The sequence below is a fragment of the Hyla sarda genome, chromosome 1 (genome assembly GCF_029499605.1).
Source record: "Hyla sarda isolate aHylSar1 chromosome 1, aHylSar1.hap1, whole genome shotgun sequence".
In the NCBI taxonomy this organism is placed as follows: domain Eukaryota; kingdom Metazoa; phylum Chordata; class Amphibia; order Anura; family Hylidae; genus Hyla; species Hyla sarda.
In genome coordinates, this window is record NC_079189.1 from 338,486,195 (window position 1) to 338,507,713 (window position 21,519).

At 40.1% G+C, this 21,519-nt stretch overlaps 1 protein-coding gene across 1 annotated transcript in view; it reads left to right on the forward strand.

Moving 5' to 3' along the window:
• Nucleotides 1-21,519, forward strand: part of ZNF462 (zinc finger protein 462) — a 126,265-nt gene that overhangs the window by 36,784 nt on the left and 67,962 nt on the right. The window contains exons 2-5 of the mRNA XM_056520322.1: nucleotides 10,356-10,607; nucleotides 10,708-16,040; nucleotides 18,178-18,342; nucleotides 19,303-19,586. Of these exons, the coding sequence (XP_056376297.1) occupies nucleotides 10,388-10,607; nucleotides 10,708-16,040; nucleotides 18,178-18,342; nucleotides 19,303-19,586 (6,002 nt within the window). The 5' untranslated portion in view covers nucleotides 10,356-10,387. The remainder of the gene's footprint in view (nucleotides 1-10,355; nucleotides 10,608-10,707; nucleotides 16,041-18,177; nucleotides 18,343-19,302; nucleotides 19,587-21,519) is intronic.

Below are 21,519 nucleotides of genomic sequence, written 5' to 3' on the forward strand. Positions count from 1 at the left end.
TTTCCCTGGGAGACACAAAGTACCGTATATATGTGGGGGAATACCACACACCAGCCTATAACACACACCCACATTTTTCCAAGGAAATTTGGGTAAAAAAGGTTATATAACCCAAATATCCTTGTTAAATGATTGTGCATGTGTGTGTGGGTATACCTCGTTAAACTGTTTCTGGCTCCGCAGAAGCCGCTGCAGTTTAATGAATTAAAGCGGGCGCTTTAAATCATTGAACTGCAGTGGCTTCTGCTGGGCCTCCATGCTCCGGCGGCATCTTGCGCTGTCACTGTGCACCTCGCACTGACAAGGGACATCGCGTTGAGGAGTTCACCCATCATTGCGCAGTGCACAGTGACAGCGCAGAACGCCACTGGAGCCTGAAGGAGCACGGTCCCCAGGACATGTAACTATAAAACTGGCGACAGGGAGGGAATTAGGCAGCCGTAGCAGGACTCTGGCTCCGCAGAAGCCACTGCAGTTCAATGATTTAAAGTGCCCGCTTTAAATCACTGAACTGCAGTGGCTTCTGGGGGGCCAGAAACAGTTTATCGGTGTATAATAAGCAAATAGACTTTAGGCTAAAAAAAGTTTGCCTAAAAAATGTGTGCTATACGGCGATAAATACGGTAAGTCATTTTTAGTTTGGTGAACAAATAAAGGGGTACTCTGGTGGAAAAGATTTTTTTTTTTTTTAATCAACTGGTGCCATAAAATTAAACAGATTTGTAAATGACTTCTATTAAAAAATATTTACCGTTCCAGTACTTTTTAGCAGCTGTATTCTACAGAGGAAATTCTTTTCTTTTTGAATTTCTTTTTTGTCTTGTCCACAGTGCTCTCTGCTGACACCTGATGCCTGTATCAGGAACTGTCCAGAGCAGGAGAAAATCCCCATTGCAAACCTATGCTGCTATGGACAGTTCCTGACACGGACAGAGGTGTCGCCAGAGAGCATTATGGACAAGACAAAAAGGAAAATAAAAAAGAAAAGAATTTCCTCTGTGGCATACAGCTGCTAAAAAGTACTGGAAAGGTAAAGATTTTTTAATAGAAGTCATTTACAAATCTGTTTAACTTTCTGGCACTAGTTAAAAATTTTTTTTTCCATTACCCCTTAAATAATATAGCTATTCACAAATATATGAATGCTATTTAATAATCTCTGTCCATTGTCTCATAAAAGCTTATCCTTATTTATTTATTTTATTTATTAATTTATTTATATAACGCCTACAGATTCCGCAGCGCTTACAATTATGGGGTGCAAACAAAGACAAGTATCAGACATAAAATTACACAATAACTATTCAAACAAGAGGTGTGGGGATATATTGAGGATATGTTGGGGATATGTTGGGGATATGTTGGGGATATGTTGAGGATATGTTGGGGATATGTTGGGGATATGTTGAGGATATGTTGAGGCTAATTAGAGACTGTTGTAGGCCTGTCTGAAGAGATGTGCTTTTAGGCCATGTTTGAAACTATGGATGTTGTTGTTGAGTCTGAGGGATTGAGGGATAGCATTCCAGAGAACCGGTGCAGCACGAGTGAAGTCTTGGAGACGGGAGTGAGAAGTTTGGATTATAGAAGATGTTAGTGTGAGATCATTAGCAGATCGGAGAGAACGTGTAGGATGGTAGACGGAGATGAGAGAGGAGATGTAGGGAGGTGCAGCATTGTGGAGAGCTTTGTGTGTGAGACTGAGGATTTTGTACTGTATTCTGGACTGAATTGGTAACCAGTGTAGTGACTGGCACATGGAGGAGGCGTCGGTGTAGCGGCTGGAGAGGAAGATGAGTCTGGCTGCGGCATTAAGGATGGACTGGAGAGGAGAGAGTTTGGAGAAAGGAAGGCCTATTAGTAAAGAGTTACAGTAGTCGAGGTGGGAGTGAATCAAAGCAATAATGAGAGTTTTAGCAGTTTTAGTAGTGAGAAACGGGCGGATTCTTTAAATGTTTTTGAGATGCAGGTGACAAGAACGTGAAAGAGACTGAATATGGGGAGTAAAAGACAGATCAGAGTCAAGTATAACTCCAAGACAGCGAGCCTGCTGCCCGGGAGTTATGGTAGTACCACATACCGAGATGGAAATGTCAGGGTTAGGTACAGTATCAGTTGATGGAGAAAAGACAAGAAGTTCTGTTTTAGAAAGATTTAGTTTCAGATATAATAAATATCACTATATGGCATGTTGAAAAGGTGATGGTACCCCAGGACAAGCTGGTTTCAATTTACCAAAAACTGTGTTGGGTAAGGAGTAGATGACTAAGGGGGCGTGCCCCCGAAACGTTGGGCCAGACTGAAAGGAGCACAGAGCATGTTATCATCTATGCTGCTATTAATTAAATATCATTGCTAACTTGATGTCCTGCGAGACAACGTACCTGGAAATACTTCAATAAATGAAAGAAAGTCTTTCTGCTAAACCGTGAGTCACTACTATTCCTGTGTACTCTCACCTAACTTCAGTTGCCGGCGTGACCGTTGTTTGCCCTATACACCTGTGTTCTATTAAGGGTAAGGAGTAGATACCATATTTTCTCGTTTTACAGAGTAAATATAAGTCCATGGTTGTTAACTTGAGAGGCAACACCACAGTGAAGACAGTGTTCTGTAAAATAATGGAATCAAATCTTGACTTTTTTGTTAACCTTGGTTCAGAATAGAAGCCTTTCAGATCTCTCCTTCCATGCATCTCACATATTTTCTTTGGAACTGATGGCACATTCTCAGTGTAGTTAGTAACATTATTGAAAATTGTGCAAATGTACTTTATGTGGCAAAAAGTTTCTCATAGTTTATATCTTGGCTTATATTGCACTATTTCTGTGTTCCAAAAAGTGTTTGGTTGGCTTTCTAAAGGTTTCTTTTTTTTTTTTTTTGTGCAAACGTCATATTAAATATGTCGCACAGTCAGGGCAACACAAATTAGGCGCGCATGGAGCTAAAATTCTAGCCCATGAGGCATAGTAAATGTGGGCCAAAGTCTTTCATTTTTTTTTACCCATTTTTTGCTCTTATGTTAAAATGTTAAAGTACACAGACCCAAAGTGTTATAGGCGTTCATCATTATCCATAAAACTGCTGATCATGGCTCCTTATATCTTCATCAAATAAAACAAGTTTTCCAGCATTTCAAAAGGTTACCAATGATATATTTTAATATATGTCAGTGGTCACATGTGACTCTGCATGGTATTTTGCTCTAGTGTACTCTAATGGTACCAGGGAAGCCATAGCATTCTTAGAAATTATTATTAGGGCCAAAACCATATGACTGGCAAATAACATTAAGTTAAGAGCAATATCACTCATTAAATGACATTTTCTTACATTCAATTTAACACCCACCACATTTATAAGGGACTAGCTACCTGCAAAAAGATGAGAACCTCTGCTGTAGAAAAAGTGTTTGTTTGCACGTGTGCAAAGCACAATGTCCTATCAGAATTTGAATAATCTGCCCTTCATAAACTTTTTGGATGTCAGTAACCAGATGTTCTAGAAGGAAAAAATCATCTATGCTATAGGTTATTCTTATATATCAATACAAATATATGCCCTTATTATCTGCTTTATAAGGCACTGACCAGTGTTTTATAAAGTTTGTTCTACTAAAACAATTTGGTTGTTCTTCAAAGTTATACAATGCTTCACAGACCCATATTAAAAGTGGTGTCTTGAAGGGTGTGTTTGTTGTGGCAGGAATACCAATGTAGTCAGTGATTATTTTGTAGACTTTGTAATCCAGAAGTCATATGATGTTCTTCTGGTGAAAGAAGGCAACTCCCAAGTGAGCACCAAAGGATGAGCAACATTTAACGTGAGCCTAGAAAGGAAGAAATTGAGCTTTGAACATTCAATTTCTTCCGTTAGTTACACTGTGTAATATATCTTACTTTTGAATGGCTAGGTATTTTAGTATTGAACTGAATTTATAGCTTCCATGTATTCTAAATTCTAAGGTTCAACCTTTTCAAGAATTGTTTAATTTGACTGCATAGTGATATAACATGTGCCTCTTTGTGTCCCTATTCATCTGTTGGATGTTTCTGGTTACCTGATTGCATTTGCAGAGTTAAAATGGCTGCTTCTGAAGCTCTAAGGACTTAACTGCAAAGTGAGCCTTACAGCCTCTGTGAAGCCGTCTCTCCTGTCTCTGGAACATGTGCCAGAAATATTCAGCAGAACTGTCCCTCTTTTAGTTAGAAAGATAGGTCTAACTTTGGGGGATGGAAAAGGAGAATAAAGCTGGATGATCTTCTCTGAATTGCTTAAAATGCAGGACTCATCTACACTATGGAAAAATGTTTTAAGGCATAATGGATGGTGTTGAAGAAACATGGGGTTGGGCATCATATGCTGCTGTAATTCAATCGACAGTGCATAGCCACTTCTTCTGCACAATCCAAGCTTTAGAACTGAAATAAGAGCTAGACAGAACTAGATTACCTCTCGTCTTAAAACTATCCAGTACAAAGGCTTTTATTGATGAGAAAAGACAGGCTGTATTTTAGATGAAAGTGTACAGTACATTCAGTGTGTCTTACCAGAAGCTTTCTGCAGCAAGATTGGCTGATTGTTCCCCCTTTAGTTTAGTATTTCTTATTCTTAATTTTGCAGTTGTTTTCAGTCATGTTACCTGTGCTTTATAATGTTCTTGTCTTAATCAGTTTGGTTATTATTCCAAATTGGTGTTATATCATAATTTAAAGTATATCATAGTTTTTAAATAACTGTCTCTTTAAAATTCCAATATGACTCCTTAGCACTTTGAATGTCCAAGTAACCTTATTGTCAAAATGTGATGATATATTAATTTGCATGGTAGAAATACTTTGCTTTTGTGATCTTGCTCAATCCATATCTGAATCTATAAAACTTTGGTTTTACACCTTCTCAGGAGGCCACACTACTTGACACCAGTGCTAAGCATGTGTACCCTGTTTTACATTGCTGTTTTTAGTATATCTTTTCTTTTGTAAACATTAACCTTAAGCACATATTGACCAGAGTTCAATGGTTAAATGGGTTTATTTTCTGAGTAGAGACATGCAACACGAATAGGCAAAGACCAAAATGGCAGGGTTACCTTTACATTTAATTAGCTTTGAAACTTGAAGTAATAATATTATCCATTGTTATACATTTTGAGAAACAGGTTTTATTCTTTTTTTTAATTAAGTTTACAGATTAACAACCCCAACCTGGGTACATTCATGAAACATATAAAACAAGCAATTTATCCCATCCCAAATACCCCCCTCTTCCACCACCGAGGAGTAAGAAAAGAGAAAAAAAATAGAAAAAGGGGGGCCCCACGACTAGCAATATCCTTAACAGTCTCGATAGTTAATTTAGGGTACCGAAAAAATTCCTCACATCCCTGTCTCCCCAAGTGTTATTAAAGATCCGTTGTTTGTTTTTACTGCCTAGGACAGAGAGTTTTTCATATAACCTATTTTTTTCACCAATATTTTCCATTCGATGATACTAGGGATCTTTTGAGACATCTAAATTCACAATATTATCAACCGAGCGCAGAAGAGAAGTTTTAGAATCAAACAAGCTCATGTTCCCAGCCTTCAGTTGAGCCCAATACAGCATGATCAAATCCAAATTATATATTCACACACAAATCCTTATTAAAAAGCTGGAAAATCCCTTCCCAATATTCCCTCAAAGCTATACATTCCCAAATCATATGGAGAAACTCTGTCTCTGGACCAGAGCATCTTTTACAAACAAAATCCACTTCACCTCCAAACTTAACCATTTTCTTAGGAGTACAGTATGTGTTATAACATTTTTAATTGGGTACTCCTATAGTTATAGTTAATAGATATGGCGCTAACATTTTTAAGTATTTCTATCCATTGGGAGTCTACCATGGGGCATGTTTTATTTTTCCATTGCACCCAATGCCTCAGACTTTTATACATAATCATCTGACCCTCCTTCAATTGTGATGGATTGTGCAAAAATTCATACAGTGGAAAACTTGTTAGCTTTAATACATTTTTATTTTCCGTGGCCATATAAGTACTGTGTAATTGACTGTATCTCAAAAAATCTAAATCAGTGAAGTGACAATCCCCTTTAAATTGTTAAAAAGATTTTAACCTATCATTCTCTATTATGTAATTTAATTTGTTAATACCCCTAGTTACCTAAGAGAGGGGATCCGGAATGTTCAAGAATTCTTCCAACCTAGTATTAAGCCAGATGGGTGTAAAGCCCAGACGCCCATTAATGCCTACCTTCTTTTTTAGTAGGTACCACCCATTCGTGTACATGTCAGCGTAAATCAATTGTGTGTCTAGGGCCCTAGATTCCACCAGTTTCAGAAGGCTACAATTACAGTTCATCCCTAGCACTGTTAACCAATTTATTTCCCCAGATATGAATTGGCTCCCGTTTTAATCCCATCTAAAATTCTTGCCAGATAATAATGTTAGAAACATGGTAGTGCCATTTCTCCTTCCCCAGCTGGAGAGCAAAGTACACTATACTTCAGTCTGGCCCTGTTCCAGACCCAGAGGAACTTGTTAAGTAACAACTCAAGTCTGTCAAAGCATACTGTAGAAATCCAGATTGGAGAAGCATTCAATGTATACAGAATTTGAGGGAGGAAGACCATCTTTATCAGAGATGCTCTGTCTGCCATTGAAAGCGGAAGTTTGTCCCACAGGTCTACCTTCTTCCCTACCCTAACCATCAGAAAATGTAAATTTTATTTCTTGTAATCTGCCAGGTTGACTGATATTTTGATGCCCAAGTACGTAAAGTCACCGTTCCTTTGTATAACCTCCTCAGGTACCAAATGGAATCCAAATGGAAATCAGTGGGCAATATACTAGACTTCCCCCAATTAATCTCAGTACCTAAAAGTCTACCAAACGCGGAAAAAACTGAGAATAGTATAGGAAGGGCTTTCCGGTGTCCCTGAGATATACAAGATCGTCTGCAGAGACTAATTGCAGAGTCCGAGCCCAGAGCCTCTATCTCTGAAGTAGAACAGATCATAATCGCTGGTTAAATGTAAATTGCAAAAAGCAATGGGGACATAAGGCATCCCTGACGGAGCCTCGCTGTGGGCCGCATGTAAAATAATCTCACCATATCTATGTATTGTTGTCCCATGCCCATTTCCTCCATTGACCTCCATAGGAACCTCCACTCCATCCTGTCAAATGCTTTTGTCGCATCATGGAACAGGATGGAGCGGAGGCTACCCCCGGGTGTCTGAAGGCTAGAAAAAATCCTTTCAATATTATACAAAATATTGTGACCTGGAATAAAACCAGTTAGGTCTCTATCTACTAGCCCACCAACCACTGCGGAGAGTCTCCTGGACAAAATTTTGGCCAAGATTTTGGCCTATACGGTTCTTTATTTCTAGGATCCTTCCCTTTCTTTAGTATTAGTATGATATATGCCCCAAACATCGAGACCGGCAGTCTCCCCTTCCGACAGGATCATATATTGTTTCCCAAAGTATGGGAGCCAGTGTGTCAACATACTTTTTGTAAAATTCGAACAGGAGGCTTTCCGGGCCCAGGGAGGAACCGTTTGGGGAGGACCGAATTGCCTCACCAACCTCCTGTAATGTAATAGGCTTTCCCATCACCTCCTTTTTGATCATCATTAAGCCTTGGCATATACATTTTTGAATTTTTTTTATCGAGGTCACCCTCCATAGAGTAATCCTGAGATGAATAAAGGCCCGAAAAATATTCCAAAAGAGAATGATGATCTCTGACTCCAAATTAGTTTGATGGCCTGAGTCTACACAATGCTTCAATCCTGGACCTTCCTTCCCTTACTTTAATCATACCAGCTTAACATTTACTGGGCCTACCTCCCTCTGTAAAGTACCTATGGCCAGAAAAAAAGACTTGGCTTTGTGCCTTTTCTAACAGAAAAGGCCGTAAAGCTTTCTGCTTCTCCTTAAGAGGCGCAGACAGACTTGAGTCGCCACTCTTGGCCAATTGGTCCTCCAAATCCTTAACCTCTGCATGAAGGAGAGCTTCCTTCTCTCTAAAAACAGGACACCCCTTAGACATGTCTTTAGGGCGTCCTAGATAACTTGAGGACTAGTTGAACCCTTATTATTCAGCCAGAATGAAGAGATTTCCTGTCCAATAAAATCATCTTTATTAATAAGGGAAAGCCAGTGGGTATTTAGTTTGAAAATTCTTACGTGGGACGCTCTTCCCACATCCAGATCTATGTCTGCTGCTAACAACACATGGTCAGAGATAGAGCATAGGATCAGTGGAAATTTTCCTGACTTTCCCTTTAGCCTGATAGTCTATCCTGGAGACTGAGTCATGTGAAGAACTATAGCATGTAAACTGTGACTTTTCCCCATACAGAGTTCTCCACATATATGCCCACCCAATCTCATCAATGAATCTAGCAAGCAAGGTATTATAGTGGCGGGGGGGGACATGCCCCGACTCATCCTGCCCAAGTTTGGATTCACAACTGTGTTTAAGTCACCCATCAAAAACAAGGGATGTTCTCTCTTGTCTTTTAAAAAAATTAACCAACGTTAACAATACCTCAGGGGAGAGGGTGGGGGACATATACAAATGCCAAGACTGGTTCAACCTTATCTAACTTACCATGGAGGAACATAAATCTACCTCTTTGGTCTGTTGATTTAGATTTAAGCGTAAAGTTTACCCTTTTGTGGATGAAAACAGACACCCCTGCTGAGTATCCAGTAAACATCGCATGGTACTCCTGCGAGGCCCATTTCTTTCTGATCTAATGCACAGTTTCAGTTGCTAAGTGGGTCTCAACAGGGGAAACTATTTCTGGGAGGTGTTATCTGGTCAAACACTGCACATCATTTTAATTGATCCCCCAGTCCCCTACCATTCCACATAATCATTTTTGTCATCTCGACCTAAGTGGGGAGAGAGAAAAGAAAAAAAACAAAAAAACAAAGGAGACCCCAAACTCCTCGATGGCCCCTTCCATATCCTCCCAACAGTCCTGTCCCCACCCCCTTCCACTGACCCTTCAGGGACTAGCCCGTCCAGATCTCTCACCTACAGCCTCTACCTCCCGAATCCCGACCCCCCCCCCACCAACCCCCCGACCCGCTAACATATAAAATATTACAGTCTAGCCAACTAGTCACATCGCCCACGTCATTGAAAAAATGAGTAGAGTCCTTATATATGACTCTGGCTGGATAGAGTAGGAAATAGCGAATTCCTGCTGCCGCCATACGTTTTTTAGCCTCCTTGAATGATGCGCATTTTATTTGAGTTGTCCTAGAAAGATCTGGGTATAGAGAAATATGGCTACCATTATAAGTTAAGTCCTTTGCTTCCCTTGCTCCCTTTAAGATCACATCTTGGTCTGCTGAGAGGAGTGTTTTAAAGATTAGGGAGCGAAGGGGGCCCCCCCAGCAGAGGAGCCTTGCCTGGAACATGGTGTGCACGCCCAATCTTAAATAATGGAGACAGAGCGAGTTGGCTGAATGTGTTCTTGATCCATGATTCACAAAATTGTATAGGGTCTCTGCCCTTGGAACCCTCGGGCATACTGACCAGGCTGTTATTGCATCTTCAAGAATGATCCTCCAGGTCGGATATTTTACGCTTTTGATCCTCATTGTCTTTCTTAAGATCCAATAGATCTTGCTTCAGCTGACCAATTTTACTCTGTATATCAGGGATCTGTTGCTCAACTGTTAAAAGCCGAGTCTTAATGTTATTGGCATCTTCTCTTATAAGCGAGATATCTGTAGTCAAGTGGCCAACCTGGAGGTTTAACTCCTGCAGTTCCCGGTTGCATGTTTTAATTTCTGTCAAGATATCTACCAGCATCTGGTTGCCTCTTTCCTACCCTCTTGGGAAGTCACACTGATAGCTGATTCATCTAGGACAGGTCCATGCCCCTCTTTCTCCTTCTTGTCCTTATGTTTGGCCATCAGGACAGGTGATTGCATAAATGTATTGATTTTCCCAGCTAAACTCTTATCTGTAGGAGAAGCCACTGCAGCCACATTCTTTTGGTATGTTTTAGGAGCGATTGTATCAGAAGTCCCACCTTATAGCGGCAGCCGGGTAAAAAGATATTGTCAAGGGCGAGGCTAAGGTTTCTCTGACAAATTTGACCTGGGAAATAGGAAGATAACATGTCATTTACTCCAGCAGCTACTTAATGGTTAATGATGTGGGCAAGTTAACTAGAGATCGTACATTATAAAAATATATATATATATATAAAAAATTCTTTAGTGAAATAGCATTTTAAAATAGTTTTCTAATTGTATTATACCTTTTAATATATCATGCATTATAATGAAACTATGTTTTTCTTTTTGTTTTCAGGACTTTCTAATGTAAAAGCATAACCATAGACCATGGAAGTTCTTCAGTGTGATGGATGTGACTTCAGAGCCCAATCCTATGAAGAGCTAAAGACTCACATTCAAGACGTTCATACTGCATTTCTGCAGCCAACAGATGTAGCAGAGGAAAGTTCTAGTCAAGCCAGAACTGTGGACACAAACTCCATTAACCAGTCGGAGACTGTGTTTCCTTCATTAAAAGATGAATTTGTGGCTACAGAAGAAACTCATGGTGGGTTCACGATATATTCAATATAGCTGTAAACCAACTATTCATATATTAAGACACATTTAGAAGTATTTAATAAAAATATTTTATTACTTTCTTTCAGGCCACAATACTCAGCAGACACCCACTGGATCATACTATAGCCCCAGTCCTGGTTTTTATGGCCTGTCATCTGCTAGCAGTTCCAAACCAACTAATAAGTTTTTCCAATGTAAATTTTGTGTCCGCTATTTTCGATCTAAATATCTTCTCGTGGAGCATACTAAAAAGGTCCATGGGCATGCTAGTGGAAATACGGGAGCCTCTGGAAATTATAACATTATGCTGCATGATGGCTTTGGTAAAGTGTTCTCATGTCAGTTTTGCACTTATAAGTCACCAAGAAAAGCAAGAATAATTAAGCATCAAAAAATGTACCACAAGAATAACCTGAAAGAAAGTTTATCACCTTCAGTGTCTCAAAGTACTTCTACTTCCATGTCTGTTCAAGAAACATGTAAAGAACTTCCAGCAGAAGTAGTAGAGCGGAGTATACTTGAATCAATGGTGAAACCTCTAACAAAGTCTAGGGGAAACTTTTGCTGTGAATGGTGTAGCTACCAAACACCTCGACGAGAACGTTGGTGTGACCATATGATGAAAAAACATCGTGGAATGGTTAAGATCTTGTCAAGTTTGAGACAAGATGGACTAAACATGTCAGATCTACAAAATAAAGGTTCACAAATATCTAGTCCTGGAACTAGTTACATGCCACTAAACATGACGACCCATGACTTATCTAGTGCAAATATTTCTGGTTACAGGAGTCCTATAAGTAATCTTCCGGCAGGCAACACATCTAAGTATCAATCAATGCCATATGTTGCAATAAAACCTAAATTTCCTTCAAATACTGGCATTATGAATCTGTCAGAAAGATCCCCATATGTAATTCCAGAAAAATCTAACTCCATGGTTGATATGGATGAGAACAGCTTGTTAAATGATTCAAGTTCAGATGAAGACTACATTGAAATGGATGGTGAAAATGGATTTAGCCCAATGGACCATCATGACTTGTCTGGGGAACCATTATTGGGATCTGAAAACAACAAATTGTTGGAGACGAAGGGAATTCCTTTTAGAAGATTTATGAACAGATTTCAATGCCCTTTTTGTCCATTTCTTACCATGCATCGGCGGAGTATCTCTCGTCACATTGAAAATATTCACTTATCTGGAAAGACTGCAGTTTACAAATGTGATGAATGTCCCTTTTCATGCAAAAGCCCATTAAAACTTGGAGCACATAAGCAGTGCCATAGTGGTGCATCTCCAGACTGGGATTCCCTTAGTGCCCTAAGTGAAAATATGGCTTCACAATTAAATGAAGTATATGAAGCTGGTAATATAAATGGTAGAAAAACTGGAAACATGACAGAAGCTTCTCAGCAGAACCCATACAAGTGTACGATGTGCAATTACTCCACAACAACCTTAAAAGGTCTGCGTGTTCACCAGCAGCATAAACATTCCTTCTGTGACAATATGCCAAACAATAGCAATGTTGTACAGCAACTACAAGATAGTGAACTAGACTCTAGCAATTCTGGGACTGTGCGAAAGAGTCAGACTTCTATTTTGGGGTTATCCTCAAAAAATAATTTTGTTGCAAAAGCATCCCGGAAAGTCTCAAATGATTTTCCTTTGGATTTATCACCTGTAAAGAAAAGGACAAGAATTGACGAAATTGCAAGCAATCTACAAAGCAAGATTAGCCAAACTAAACAACAAGAAGATACTGTAATTAATGTAGAAGATGATGAGGATGAGGAGGAAACCGAAGTAGAAATAGAGGTAGAGCTAGACAAAGAGGAAGATCCATCTGAACAATTGGAGGCTACCGATCAATATTCTATACAACAAATATGGAATCGGGATATTGGCATATCTCAAAAAAGCATGAACTTTAGAAATATCCAACATAATTACTCTGCAGCCAATGGTGCGGAAATTGAATTAACACTGTCAGATGATGATGAAGATTTCTACTTTCAATCCATTGGCTTTAAAGAACAAGATCATAATTTATCTGGCTGCAATCAGTCTAACCAGTATAGTGAAAGTGACCAGAACAATGAAAATTCTGAGTATAATGAGGAGTCAGGAAGATTATACTATTGCAAACACTGTGACTTTAGCAATAAGTCTGCACGTAGTGTTAGCACGCATTACCAGCGCATGCATCCCTATATTAAATTTAGTTTTAGATACATCTTGGATCCCAATGATCATAGTGCAGTATACCGCTGTCTTGAATGCTATATAGACTATAATAATTTTGAGGATTTGCAGCAACATTACTCAGAGCATCATCCAGAAGCAATGAATGTGCTTAACTTTGACCAGTCAGATCTCATCTATAGATGCCGCTTTTGCTCTTACACAAGTCCTAATGTCCGTAGCTTAATGCCACACTACCAAAGAATGCACCCCACTGTAAAAATCAATAATGCAATGATTTTTTCAAGTTATGTTGTTGAAAGACAAGAAGAGCTCAATGCTGAATCACAGACATTACGAGAAATTTTGAATTCTGCACCTAAAAACATGGTGACCTCTACGCCTTCAGGACATGGAATTGGCAGCTCAGCAAACTTTAATAAAACTGCACCACAAGCAGGTACTACAAAGACATTTTCTACAGAGAATGATAGTCAGAAGAATGCTGCTGTTAATAATGTAGTAGTTTATGACTGTGATGTGTGTGGATTTGCTAGTCCAAACATGCATTCTGTTTTGGTTCACTATCAAAAAAAGCATCCTGACGAAAAGGCCTCCTACTTCAGGATTCAAAAGACCATGCGTGTTGTCACAGTTGACAGCGGAACAGCTATTTCACAACTAGCTTTTGATGGGGGATCTTCTGTCACTCCAAATTCTACCAATGTGGCATCTACGCTAGAGGAAAATGTTGAACTATACTACTGCAAGCACTGCTCATATAGTAATCGTTCTGTTGTCGGCGTATTGGTTCATTATCAGAAACGGCATCCGGAAATTAAAGTCACTGCAAAGTACATTAGACAGGCCCCTCCAAATTCTGAGACCATGAGAAATGCAGATCCTCAACAATACATACTTGGTAAACAATCTACAACGCTGTACAGCACCAAAAAAGGTAACATTCCACCAAAAGAAAATGAAATGTTCTTCTGTCAACATTGTGACTATGGGAATCAAACTGTCAAAGGTGTTTTAATTCATTATCAGAAGAAACACAGAGATTATAAAGTAAATGCTGATGTTATTAGACAACACACAGCTGCTATAAGGAGTCTGTGTGAGCACGGCCAAAAGAAATCCAGCATAAACATTCAAAATTCCCCTTCAAATATTGAACCTGAAAAGGCTAAACTTAGAACCCTAAAATGTAGACAGTGTTCATTTTCAACCCCTTATGTCTATGCACTAAGAAAGCATATGAAGAAAGACCATCCTAGTTTTAAGGCTACTGTGACTTTAATATTAAAGTGGGCTTTTTTGGATGGCTTAATTGAAGCTGGTTATCACTGTGAATGGTGCATTTATTCACACTCAGAGCCAAATGGTCTCCTTGAACATTATCAAAGAAGACATCCAGAGCACTATGTGGATTATACCTATATGGCAACAAAACTATGTGCTGGCCCAGACCCTGTCCCTGTGCAAACAGTTCCTGAAATAAAGTCTTATAAATGCAGAGACTGTACATTTGAAGCCCCTTCGATTTGGGATATCACTAATCACTATCAAGCTGTACATCCTTGGGTTCTGAAAGGTGATGAATCTGTACTACTTGACATTATAAAGGAGAAGGATGCTGCACAATATCTAACTTCTGATATAGCAACATCTTTAGAGTTCCATGTTTCTCAGAAAGGTTCAATACAGGTTGAAACTCACCCAGAGACTTTGGATGATTCCAGTGTACTGCAGGAGAAGCCATCACAATTATCGTCTGCTCTTGCTTCATCACCTTATCAATGCACTGTTTGTTTATCTGAGTACAACAATTTACATGGCTTGTTAACTCATTACGGAAAGAAACATCCTGGCATGAAAGTTAAAGCAGCAGACTTTGCCCAGGATGTAGACATTAATCCTGGAGCAGTTTATAAATGTAGACATTGTCCATATATTAACACTCGTATTCATGGAGTCCTAACCCACTACCAAAAACGACACCCTTTAATAAAGGTCACTGCTGAAGATTTTGTGCATGATGTAGAACCACCTAGAGAATCTGCTCAAAATGAAGCTGAAGAAAATAATAGAATATTTAAACAAGGATATGGTGCCTATCGATGTAAAATATGCCCCTACACCCATGGGACTCTAGAAAAATTAAAGATTCACTATGAAAAATACCATAACCAGCCAGAGCCAGACATGATTTTACAAATGTGTCCCAAAGAAATTTCTAGTACTGAACCAGAAACTCCAGCTGATGATCAGCCACATCAAACGATTGTTACTCTAGAACCCGGTGAAGTTACTGACATTCTAGGTTTTCGGCCACGTAAAAATATTGCATCTCACACAGTGTTTAAGTGTCAGCTATGCAAGTATTTTTGCTCAACAAGGAAAGGGATAGCTAGGCACTATCGTATCAAACATAATAATGTTCGAGCACAACCAGAGGGCAAAAACAATTTATTCAAGTGTGCCCTTTGTTCCTATACTAATCCAATTCGAAAAGGTCTAGCAGCTCACTACCAGAAGCGGCATGACATAGATGCATACTATACCCACTGCTTAGCAGCATCCAGAACAGTTCATGATAAGCCAAATAAGGTTGTTGTTCCTCCACCTCAATATGAGGGATCATCTGAACTGAATGACGACCTGAAGAAGGCACTTGAAGGGAAAAAATGTTCCATCTGTTCATTTCAATCTTATAGCAAGAAAGGAATTGTGTCACATTATATAAAAAGACACCCTGGAGTCATCCCTAAAAAACCACATGGTAGTAAGCTTGCACATATGTTTACACCTATATACTCAAAGAAACAAGAAGTCCAAAGTGCTCCTGAGGAGAAGCCTGAACCAGAGCCTCCATTTGATGATTCAGAAAGTCAAGAAACAGAACTGCTTCCATTTAGGTGTATTAAATGTTTTAAGCTGTCATTTAGCACCGCTGATCTCTTGTGCATGCACTACACAGACCATCACAGCAAGGACATAAAACGAGATTTCTCTATATTGGGCACAACCGGTACCCGTTCCTATACCACCTCATATCAATGCAAACATTGTAACAGCAAATTAAACAGTATTGCTGAACTGACCTGTCATTTGACTTCTCACATTGAAGAATTTCAAAAACGTGCAAAACGTCAGGAAAGACGGAAGCAACTTTTAAGCAAGCAAAAACATTCTGACATTGTTTCTCCAGATGGCAAACAAGAAAAGGTATGACATATACAATGTCATTTTTAATCTGTTTCATTCTAATTAGAGTGGGGAGAGGGTCACCTAGGATACTTTCAGGGCTGGCTCTGCCTATATGCAAAATTGGCAGCCACCTAGAACGCCCTCTTGATGGGGGGCGCTGCTCTGCCTGCCACAGTAAATTTAGACAACCAGCATCCAAACCACTTGCTCAGTCGGCAGAATGAGGAGGAGATTTGTTACAGTGTGTCACACCATTAGTAAGGTGGGCTATGTAAAAGGGCGAGCCAATGAGTCAAGGGGGTGCAAAATTAGCTATTGCCTAGAGTGACAAAAATGCACCTTACACCAGCCCTGGATACTTTCATGTTATGTTTCCATGGCACTGGGTTTGAAAGTGACAAAAAAATACTAAGAAGTCAAAACATACATTTTCCTAATTTATATTTTAAAAGGCATCTTGCTTTCTCTGTCTTCTTTAAAGCTTTGTTTGTAAAGGTGTTTGTAAAGGGACCCTCTTGACCATCCCGTGGTGGTAGATGTCAGGGAATAAACTGCTGTGGGAAGTGTCAGGTAGTGGCTCATCTTTCTTTTGAAAAAAGCTTGTACATTCAGTTAACTTTGCATATTTATGGGGAGGTTGCAGTTAGCTTGAGAACTAAAGAGCAAACAAGCAAAGAGCACCTAAGGAGTGCAACATTTGGTAGACAGGGAAAATAATATTTAGAGAAAGAGAATAGCTGTTAAACTATAATGATAATGATTAATATTAACTTAAATACAGAATAGTGCTTACTGCCTACTGTATGTCACATCTGTAACATGCAGGGCTATTGTCATACAATTTTTTTTTCCTTTTTTAGTTTTTAGGAATTGGTAGTTTATACAATTTCCAGTATTAGATAGTGGGTAAATGCCAAGGTCCTGTCAGACTAGCAATGATACATGCTACACCTGTGGCTTGTAGTGTTTAGACATTGTCATTGCTATTGTGTTAGGAAATCAGCTGTTACATATCCTGCACAGTGCAGGTAAATGCAAAGGCATACAAAACATGTGCCAAACACAACACATTTGGGGGATTTGCTCCTACTCTGGACAGTTCCTAAAATGAATAGAGGTGTCAGCAGAGAGCATTATGGTCAGACCGAAAGGAAATTTCTCTGTAGTATACGGCAGCTGATAAGTACTGGAAGGATTAAGATTTTTTAATAGAAGTAATTTACAAATCTGTTTAACTTTCTGGCACCAGTTGATTTAAAAAAAAAAATAAATTCCAGGGGATTTCTCCTTTTAATGGGCACTGTCATTAAAACTAATTTGTGCCATTGCACTCCTTATGGTAAATAAAAATCTTTCTAATGTACTTAGTTAAAAAAAAAATATATATGACATATTCTATGTTTTATTTGTGTTTAAAAAAGCTGCCACTAGGTGTCTCCACTTGTCCAGAACACATTTTCCCCCATCTTTTGCACAGACTTTGGACTCCTGCTGGCCTGGCAGAAGTCCAAAATCAGGAAATGCTAAGGGGGGTGTGTGCAGCTCATCTCACACACTGAACTAATATGGGCTGTGTGTAGCAGAATGAAGGAGGAAGTTCTCCCCTGTATGGCTTCAGATGATGTCACACCTGCTGGATAACGCCCCCTCCCAGTCTGTGAATCTGACTAAGACTGAGCAGAAAATACAGAGCAATATCAAGGTAGAAAACAAAAAAAATTATAAAAATAAAGGCAGGGGGTGGTTTATTATGATGGAGGCGGTAAACTGGGAGGATTATAAAATATAACAAGATCATAAGAGGTGCTCTTTAAATCTTACACGATAGAATAACAAAGTCCTTTCGATTTAGGAGCAGTTAAAGCAATACAGGAGCCAGTTTGGCTCTTTTAGTGGTCAACGTGACAAAGGCTTATACTGTTTCTTTGCAACACATCATGATGTAGAGATGTGTTTCATGCCTCTGCTTTGAGATTTCTCGCTATAGTGTGTAATTGGTTCAGGGCTTTCATGTCATAGTGTGATATGTTGGTTTAAAGGCCCTGCAGTATGATTCAGTAGACACGTGGGGAAACACTGTTTCATCCTTCTGAACAAATACCCATTTAGTGTCCATAGAGATAATTTTGTTTCTTTTTTCTGGATGTGGTTACAGAAAGGAAGTGGTCAAGAGGCAGTGCATAAGAGATTAAAGGAAAAGGTAGTGGGCTACAAATGTAAGTTCTGCGTAGAAATCCATCCAACACTTCGAGCCATCTGTAATCATCTTCGCAAACATATCCAGTATGAAAATGCTCCCCCACTTCCTCCTGAACTAAAGGTACAAACAATTTGAAGCTACATCTCTTGTAGCCTTGACATGTTTTAGTGCATTGAAGACTGTATAAAATGATGCATTTTGGCTAACTTATATGTCTAGAAGTAGTAAAGTTAAGAAGAAACATAACTTTTCTAAAAAATAAGTAATTTAAACCAAGTTTTCTATACATGTTCCGGTGTGTTCTTGAAGGCTTAACTTTTAGTTGATGTTAAGGGAGAACTACGGGATTGAAAATGTTATCCCCTATCATAAGGATAGGGGATACGTTTCAGATTGCGGGGGGTCCGACCGCTGGGGCCCCCCATGATCTCCCATACGGGGCCGCGGCTCTCTGCATAGAAAGCGCGTGTCGACCACCGCACGAAGCGGCGGCTGACACGCGCCCTCCATTTACTGCTATGGGAGAGCCGAAGCGCTGCCTTCGGCAATTTCCGTCTCTCCCATGGCAGTGTATGGAGGGGGCGTGTCGGCCGCTGCTTCGTGTGGTGGTCAACACGCCCTCTCTGACCAGAGAGCCGGGGCCCCGTACGGGAGATCGCGGGGGGCCCCAGCGGTCGGACCCCCGCGATCTGAAACTTATCTCCTATCCTTAGGATAGGGGATAATTTTTTCAATCCCGTAGTTCTCCTTTAACATGCTTATTTCAGGATTGTTGTTACTTTATTTTTGTAGCATCTGGGATTTTTATGCATCTTAATGACATGCTCTAACAATGTAAATGTCTAGCTGTAGTATATACTTACTACCCTAACATTTCATCTGCTTCTTGCCATTTAAAAGCTTGATTTTAAATGGCTCCCAAGCCTATGAAATGCTACCGTACCTTACCAGGGAAATGGCTTGGCATTTCAAAATATATGTTTAGTGCTGGTGTCTCAATATAGAAATAGCTTTTCTGTGATAAATAAGTGAATGTTTGACAAAGTGCCAAGTATGATTTATGCTCTTTTCTTACAAAAGGATGATACAATCCAAGATGATGGCAAAGATCCTCAAGAGCAGCCTATTGACTCCAGCACAGAGACAGGAGTAGGTGGCTCTGAAGTAGAACAAAAACCTATACCTATACCCATTCCAAAACGCTCCAGACCAGGTGGCTACCCTTGTAAACAATGTGATCGAGTTTTAATGTCCATGCAAGGCCTGCGATCCCATGAGAGAAGTCACTTGGCACTTGCACTGTTTGCCAGAGAAGGAAAATACAACTGCCAGTTTTGTTCTTTTGTCTCTGCCTTCAGGCACAAGTAAGATCTATGAGAAAAAATGTTTCCTATTTTTTTTATATGTACATATATATATATATATTTCGCTAACTGTGCATATCAGTGTACAATAGGGCTTCTGATGGATTGCCAGAAATAGTTTCAAAGTAGATGGCCAGGTTCAGCAATGCTTGTTATTTTTTACTTCAAAGTTATAGCAGTCTGAGGAGTTGTACAAAATACTAGCTACCCGGTGTTGCCCAACCACCAATCACAGCTTTTACTTAACCAGAGCTTGTTTAGATAGGAAAGCTGAGCTGTGATTGGTTGCTGTGGAAAAACTGCTTCTGTTTTTCTCTCACTCATTTTAATTAATCAGGGTCCAACTCTTAAAGTTTAGATATAAGATCTAGATGGTATATTTTCTAAGACAAGGCTTCTCCTTCCTGTGGCAGTCGATTGACTACTGTATAGTGGTCCAAATAATGGGAAGGATAAATTGATTCAGATGTTATGAGGGGTCTGAACTGCTGCCAGACTCCCTCTAAAGGGCTATTCTCATCTGAGAACAAGAGCTCCCTGGCCCCCAAAAGTCTGCTTGCAGCTGCTGGATGCGGTCGGGAAGCCAAAAACAGCCAAGCCAGCTGTTTTACGCAATTTGCATAAATTGATTTAATGGATGGTACATAAACAGCATAGCCTGCGGGCTATGTCACTCTTATTAAAGTCATTGGGAGTTACGCAATTTGGGTCAAACAGCTGGCTCAGCTGTTTTTGGCTTTCCAACCACCTCCAGCAGCCCCAAACATACTGGAGGGGGCTGGGGAGCCCTCGATCACAAATGGGAATCCTCCTTTAAAGGGGTACTCCGGTGAAAAACTTTTTTTTTTTAATCAACTGGTGTTAGAAAGTTAAACAGATTTGTAAATTACTTCTATTAAAAAATCTTAATCCTTCCTGTACTTATTAGCTGCTGAATACTACAGCGGAAATTCTTTTCTTTTTGAAACACATAGCTGTCTGCTGACATCATGAGCACAGTGCTCTCTGCTGACATCTCTGTCCATTTTATGAACTGTCCAGAACAGCATATGTTTGCTATGGGGATTTCCTTTTACTCTGGACAGTTCCTAAAATGGACAGAGATGTCAGCAGAGAGCACTGTGCTCATGATGTCAGCAGACAGCTCTGTGTTTCAAACGAAAAATAATTTCCACTGTAGTATTCAGCAGCTAATAAGTACAGGAAGGATTAAGATTTTTTAATAGAAGTAATTTACAAATCTGTTTAACTTTCTGGCACCAGTTGATTTAAAAAAAAAAAAGTTTTTCACTGGAGTACCCCTTTAACACTGCCTAATATGTACGGTTTTCCCAAGTAGGAAAGGTCTCGTGGGAATTTCGGTCCCTGCCAGGCGGGGACCGGAACGGGGTGACTGCTGATATCAGCAGGCAGCCCGTGCAAATGCCCAGGGAGGTCATCAGACCCCCCCATGTCGGTGATCGCCGCAAATCGCTGGTGAATTCACACCGGTGATTTGCGGCTATTCCGGGTCATACGGGTCTCCGATGACCCGGAAAATAAGGGGGATCGGGGTTGTCCAAGACACCCACGATCCCCCTGAAGGGATAGGAGTGAGGTGGCAGGGGTGCCACCCCTCCTATCCCTGCTATTGGTCGTCAAGAAGCGACGACCGATCGCAGATCGGGGGCGGGGGTTAACGGGGAAACCGACAAGGACCGGCGCCAAAGTTCACTTACCCATCGGCGGCGGAAGCGGGCGGCGAACGTCGGCAGAAGAGGACGGCGATGCAGCTCCCTGGATCCTACAGAAGACGGTGAGTTGTCTACCAACATCTGGAGGGCTACTGTTTGAGACCACTATACAGCGGTCTCTAAACTAGCCCTCCAGATGTTGCAAAACTACAACTCATGGAATGCCCAGACAGCTGTTTGCTGTTTGGGCATGCTGGAAT